General features: G+C 42.6%; 1 protein-coding gene across 1 annotated transcript; it reads left to right on the top strand.

The window, feature by feature from the left end:
• The first annotated feature begins 257 nt into the window (after positions 1 to 257).
• SRXN1 (sulfiredoxin 1) lies at positions 258 to 2753 on the top strand. The gene is made up of 2 exons (XM_014063534.2): positions 258 to 706; positions 2406 to 2753. Exons 1-2 carry the CDS (start codon positions 482 to 484, stop codon positions 2607 to 2609), a joined length of 429 nt encoding a protein of 142 aa, XP_013919009.1. The 5' UTR covers positions 258 to 481; the 3' UTR covers positions 2610 to 2753.
• The last annotated feature ends 4600 nt before the right edge of the window (positions 2754 to 7353 follow it).

Here is a 7353-nt window from a genome sequence, read left to right on the forward strand (position 1 = left end):
CGTGGCAGTTTATAACAACATAATAAAACAATATAAACACCCTCCTTTCTCTGCCCCCTCCCCCACACCGGATCGCCAGCAGCCTCCGCCCCGGTTTTTCCGCTGCCTCCTCCTGACTCAGCAAAACGAGCTCCGGGAAGCCCAACCCAGGAAAGGCATTGCACACGTGCGCGTGTGACACACCAACGGCTCCTTCCACTCGGAAGGCGAGGGCGGGGAAGGACAGCCGTTCCGCGCGTGCAGTCCCCCCCCCCCTTTCCAACCTATCGGCTCCACCCGCGGTGCTCCCGGCTCGATTTGGGTGGGGGTCTCCTCATTGAAAAGCGGGGTCCGCGGAAGACGCTGGGGAAACGCTCGGGAGTGGGGGAATCATCAGTCTCGGACCCCCCCCCCATGTCACCCGGAGTGGTACGTTCCGCCCAAACTTTACAACTTTAAAGGGGCTTTAAGACGCGTGTTGGGACTTGGGAGCCTCCCAGGGATGCGAGGAGCGGCGCGAGCGGCGTGGAGGTGCTGGGAAAGGGCACCAAGCGGAGATCGCGGGCCGTGGCGGCGCTGGGTCAGCACCATGGAGAGCGAAGGGAGCCGGAGCATCCATTCCGACAACGTCTCCGAGGTCCACGAAGTGCCCATGCGGGTCATCATCAGGCCCATCCCGCCGGTGCTGGACGAGGGGAAAGTGGAAAGTCTCATGAAGACCATCCAGGTAGGGCCGGGTCCCCACGACCCTGGGTCGGGTCAGGAAATGACTCGGGTTTCTCTTCCGCGATGGAGCTTAAATTGGATCGTCCACTGCCGGGAAGCCCAGGTAGAGGGTGAAGATGGCCCCCGGCAGGATAGTGGGCTTCGGAAAAGGGTTCATTATTATTCTATTCTATTCTATTCTATTCTATTCTATTCTATTCTATCCTATTCTTTCTTTCTATCTATCATCTATCTATCTATCATCTATTGGTCTATCTATCATCTATCTATCTATCTATCTATCTATCTATCTATCTATCTATCTATCTATCTATCTATCTATCTATCTATCTATCTATCTATCTATCATCTATTGGTCGGTCTATCTATCAATCTTCTAACTATATCTATCATCTATCTATCTATCTATCTATCTATCTATCTATCTATCTATCTATCTATCTATCCATCCATCCATCCATCCATCCATCCATCCATCCATCCATCAATCTATCATCTATCTATCTATCTATCATCTATCGGTCGGTCTATCTATCAATCAATCAATCAATCAATCAATCAATCAATCTATCAATCTATCAATCTATCAATCTATCAATCTATCAATCTATCAATCTATCAATCTATCAATCTATCAATCTATCAATCTAATATCTATCATCTATCAATCTATCAATCTAATCTATCAATCTATCATCTATCAATCTATCATCTATCTATCAAGCAATTTTAAGCAAATTTAGTACACAGATGACTTACTCTCTAGAGAAAAATACTGTGGGGGATAAGACACCCCTAAAACTCCTCTGGGTGTGTATTCTGTTAAGATGCAGCCTGTTGTGCCTTTCAATGGCTTCTACTGTACTGTCGTAAAATGGCTTCTACTGTACAGCACAGTGGAGTTGCCATGGTAACGGCTTCAGAGTACTCCACAAGGGGGCTCCCTCCGGTAAGGGGGAAAAGCCAACATTAGAAATTACCTTTGGTCCGGACATTTTCCCCCTATAAATAAATATCTGGGCTTTATATCTATATATAAAAATGGCTTTGTGTGTGTGTGTTCCAGCATAACTCTGGAATGCCTGGGCCGCTAAAATGAAAAGGAATGAATTATATCTGTAGTGTCAAATCACAGTACTTTTGACAGTGATAGTGTGCATCTTGGATTCAAGTTCGTGTGTTTGTGTGTGTGTGTTTTCCAGCATTACTTTGATTTGACACTCTAGATATAATTCATTCTTTTTCCTGTCTAATACAGGATTGGCATAAATAAACAGCCGGCCAACACCGGGTTATCAGCTAGTTGACATATAAAATTACTGCCGGACTTTGCAACGATTGTCACATTTTCCGGCGCCCTTGTAACTTTAAATGGTTGCTAAAGGAATGGTTGTTAATTCGAGGAGAAGTAAATCGAGGGCAACTTTAGGGGGCCATTCTGAGATTTCCTGGTGGCCTCCCATCCCGCAGGAGGAGCCTACTCTGAGCTCTTTGGCTTCTCAAAATCGGCTGAGGCTGGTGAGATGCTGCCCCCTAGAGGGCAGCAAAGTAAGGGTAACCTTTCTAGTTGAGTTTGACTCGATCAATGCAGGTGTATCAATGCACTTCAGTTACTAACATTGGAGGTATCCAGGGCTGAGTTCACACAACCCTTTTTAAGTATAATTATTATTATTAATTATTCTTTCTTTTTTTTGAAGGAGGAACCTGACCGGGTCCCCCCAATCGACGTCCTCTGGATCAAAGGCAGAGAAGGAGGGGATTACTTCTACTCCTTCGGGGGTTGCCATCGTTACGCGGCCTACAAGCGCTTGAACAAGGAGTCCATTCCGGCTAAGATCATCCGGTCAAACCTCAGTGACCTGCGGACTTACCTGGGTTCTTCTCTCCCGGACTTGCGATAGGTGGGGGGCTTACTCCTGCCCCTCCCCCATCCCCCCACCCCAGTTCTAGAGCATCCTTGGACCTTCTGAACCTTGGAGATGATGTGGACACAAGGATTTTGTCTCCCTTTGCCAGCCCTTCAACAATGAGGACTAGCAGCCTGATTTTGTCCGTATCTCTGTTGGGTATAGAGGGAGCGAGGCCCAACGTGCCTGTTTCTCAACCTTGGTCATTTGAAGATGGATATGGACTTCAATTCCCAGAATCCCCCAGCCAGCCATGCACTGTGACCATCTGACAACGGGGTGGACTTCAACTCCCAGAATTCCCCAGCCATCCATGGCAAAGAGTTACAGCAGACAGAAGCAGAACATCCTGACCTCTCTGTCGCCACCTGGAGGGCATCTGGATTTTACAATGGATGGCTGGGGAATTCTGGGAGTTGAAGTCCACCCATTGTCAAATGGCCACGGTGCACAGCTGGCTGGGGGATTCTGGGAGTTGAAGTCCACCCATTGTCAAATGGCCACGGTGCATAGCTGGCTGGGGGATTCTGGGAGTTGAAGTCCACCCACTGCCAAATGGCCACGGTGCATGGCTGACTGGGGGATTCTGGGAGTTGAAGTCCACCCACTGCCAAATGGCCACGGTGCATGGCTGACTGGGGGATTCTGGGAGTTGAAGTCCACCCACTGCCAAATGGCCACGGTGCATAGCTGACTGGTGGATTCTGGGAGTTGAAGTCCACCCATTGTCAAATGGCCACGGTGCATGGCTGACTGGTGGATTCTGGGAGTTGAAGTCCACCCATCTTCAAGTGTCTCACAAGTAAATAGTCTTTACTTTTTAATATAAAATTTATATGTTGCCCATCTCGTACCCAACGACTCTTGTCTAGTATGCTTTACGTGGCCATGCAGGCTGGGGAAGATGGGAGCTGTAATCCAACCTGGTCAGAAAGCCACAGGTTCGGAGAGCTGCAAAAAAAAAGAACCGTGCACTGCCCAACCACCGCCACCAGAGGGCAGCAAAGAGACACAGAGCATCCTTAATCACTCTTTGACGCCATCTAGAGGGCGTCTGGATTCGACACGGCCTGATTTAGTAGTTCTGACATTCATGGGGGCCAGGCCTACTTCACAAGCTTCTTCCCTGGGAAAATGGGAGAATTGCCCAAGGAAATCTCGGAGTTAAATCTATCAAAGTGAAGGATGAAAGTTTGCAAGGGAGAGTTAGATAATAGCGGTAGTCCTCGACTTACGACCACAATTGAGCCCACCCTTTCTGTCGCCCAGAGAGACCTACGTTGTTACATACGTTTTGCCCCATTTTACAAAGTTTCTTGCCGCAGTCGTTAAGTGAACTGCTGCGGTTGTTAAGTGAGTCTGGCTTCCCCATGGAGTTTTCTCGTCTGAAGGTTGCAAAAGGGGGGGGGTATCACATGACCCCACAGACATTATGACCGTCATAAATATGAGTCTGTTGCCCAGCCTCCAAATTTGGATCCCGGGGAACGCGACAACGGTCGTAAAAGTGAAAAATGATCGTAAGTTCGCTGTTGTGGCTTCGGTTACTAAGTGAACTGTTATAAGTCGAGGCCTGTGTCTGCAATGGCATGAAAAGTTAGGGGGTGGGAGGATTAGAGGTTTCAGCACATGGATCCCCCCCCACCCGCCATAATATATAGTTAGTCCTTGACATACGACCATGTGCTTGGCGAATGTTCAAAGTTACGCCGGACCTCCCGGGGGGGAGGGGTGTACTTGCAAAATGGATTCAAACTTCCGACAGCCGCGCACCCCCCACAAACATACCTACAGGTAGTCCTCGATTTACAACAGGTCACCAAGTGTCCGTCTGAAGTTACAAAAGGCCTGAGAAAAGTGACTTATGACCATTTTTCATACCTATGACCATTGCAGAACCCCCTCATGGTCATGGGATTAAAATTCAGACGCTTGGTGATTGACTCATGATGGTCACAAAATCAATGGGGAAGCCGGCTCACTTAACAATCGTCGGTGCTAATTTAACAACCCCGGCGATTCCCTCAACAAACGGGGCGAGGAAGGTCGCAAAACGGGAGAAAGCTCGCTGAAGGCATGTCTCACTTAGCAGCATGCATGTTGCGGTCGATTGTGGTCGTAAGTCGAGGACTTTTGGACCCTTCGCCAACATGAAGAGCCGTTTTCAGCGTCCTGGGGCCACATGACTGTGTTTGATGCCGGTTTCACCAAGAATGGATTTTTTTCCCCCAGCTTTTTTTGGCAAAACCAGTCCATGGAGAGCTTAATGTTTCGCTTACCGACGGTGGTATTCGCTTCACCGTCGGTAAGCAGGGGGAAAGATTGTAAAAGCAGGTCAGTAGAATGAGAGAATAGAATAGAATAAGAAAGAATAGAATAAGAAAGAATAGAATAAGAAAGAATAGAATAGAACAAGAAAGAATAGAATAGAATAAGAAAGAATAGAATAAGAGAGAATAGAATAGAATAGAATAGAATAGAATAAGAAAGAATAGAACAAGAAAGAATAGAATAGAACAAGAAAGAATAGAATAGAATAAGAAAGAATAGAATAAGAGAGAATAGAATAGAATAGAATAAGAGAATAGAATAGAATAAGAGCGAATAGAATAAGAAAGAATAGTATAAGAAAGAATAGAATAGAATAGAATAAGAAAGAATAGAATAGAATAAGAAAGAATAGAATAGAATAAGAGAATAGAATAAGAAAGAATAGAATAAGAAAGAATAGAATAGAATAGAATAAGAAAGAATAGAATAGAATAAGAGAATAGAATAAGAAAGAATAGAATAAGAAAGAATAGAATAGAATAGAATAGAATAAGAAAGAATAGAATAGAATAAGAGCGAATAGAATAAGAAAGAATAGTATAAGAAAGAATAGAATAGAATAAGAAAGAATAGAATAGAATAAGAGAATAGAATAAGAAAGAATAGAATAAGAAAGAATAGAATAGAATAGAATAAGAAAGAATAGAATAGAATAAGAGAATAGAATAAGAAAGAATAGTATAAGAAAGAATAGAATAGAATAGTATAAGAAAGAATAGAATAGAATAGTATAAGAAAGAATAGAATAGAATAAGAAAGAATAGAATAAGAAAGAATAGAATAAGAATAGAATAGAATAAGAAAGAATAGAATAGAATAAGAGAGAATAGAATAAGAAAGAATAGAATAGAATAAGAAAGAATAGAATAGTATAAGAAAGAATAGAATAGAATAAGAGAGAATAGAATAAGAAAGAATAGAATAAGAAAGAATAGAATAGAATAAGAAAAAATAGAATAAGAAAGAATAGAATAAGAAAGAATAGGATAGGATAAGAAAGAATAGAATAAGAAAGAATAGAATAGAATAAGGAAGAATAGAATAGTATAGAATAAGAAAGAATAGAATAGAATAAGAAAGAACAGAATAGAACAGAATAGAATAACAGAGCTGGAAGGGACCTTAAAGGTCCTCTAGTCTAACCCCTTGCTCAGGCAGGAAACCCTACACCACTTCAGACAAAGGATTATCCCAGAAGATACAAGGGTCAAGGGAGAAGATGGAATTCTGGGTTAGACCAGGGTGCCTTGCATGAATTTCTCTTAAAAAAAAAACCAAATGTTTGAATTTTGATGGAATCCAGTCCTAGAAATGGCCGGGGGGGGGGGGGGGGGCAGAAGCGAAAGAAATCCCTTCCTGGACAAAACGATCCAGCAGAGGGCGATCTTTCCCTGCTAGGACAGAATATCTCGCTACCTCCCAGTTCCTTACGGTAAAGTCGGAATCTGAACTGGGAGCTCACTGAAGATTCGCCTAAATCTTTTTCTCCTTGGTTATTTATCTTTTCTTCTTCTTGCTTTTTGTTTTTTTAAAGTTCAATCATGCTATGAAGGAAGCATGATTGGGGTAAAAGCACCAGGCTGGGGAACCAATAGAGCAGTGTTTCTCAATCTTGGCAACTTGAAGATGTCCGGACTTCAACTCCCAGAATTCCCCAGCCAGCATTCGATAGATAGATAGATAGATAGATAGATAGATAGATAGATAGATAGATAGATAGATAGATAGATAGATAGATAGATAGAGAGATAGAAAGATAGATAGATAGAGATAGATAGATAGATAGATAGATAGATAGATGATAGATGATAGATAGATAGATAGATAGATGATAGATAGATAGATAGAGATAGATAGATAGATAGATAGATAGATAGATAGATAGAGAGATAGATAGATAGATAAAGAGAGAGAGAGAGAGAGATAGAAAGATAGATAGAGATAGATAGATAGATATAGATAGATAGATAGATAGATAGATAGAGATAGAGATAGATAGATAGATAGAGAGAGAGATAGAAAGATAGATAGATAGAGATAGATAGATGATAGATAGATAGATAGATAGATAGATAGATAGATAGATAGATAGATAGATAGATAGATGATAGATAGACAGACGAGAGACAGAGAGGGAGAGAGTTATCTTGGAAGACTGATTAGATAGATAGATAGATAGATAGATAGATAGATAGATAGATAGATAGATAGACAGACAGACAGACAGACAGACAGACAGACAGACAGACAGACAGACATTCAGATAGATATTAGTTTGACTCCCTCTTCTTTGTGGCAACCCCTGAGATATTGGAAGACAAACAGACAGATGATAGATAGATAGATAGATAGATAGATAGATAGATGATAGAGAGATAGATAGATAGATAGATAGATAGATAGATAG

The sequence above is a fragment of the Thamnophis sirtalis genome, unplaced genomic scaffold (assembly GCF_051295495.1).
Source record: "Thamnophis sirtalis isolate CommonGarterSnake01/CBP01778 unplaced genomic scaffold, rThaSir2_p1.2 scaffold_7, whole genome shotgun sequence".
Classification (NCBI taxonomy): Eukaryota; Metazoa; Chordata; class Lepidosauria; order Squamata; family Natricidae; genus Thamnophis; species Thamnophis sirtalis.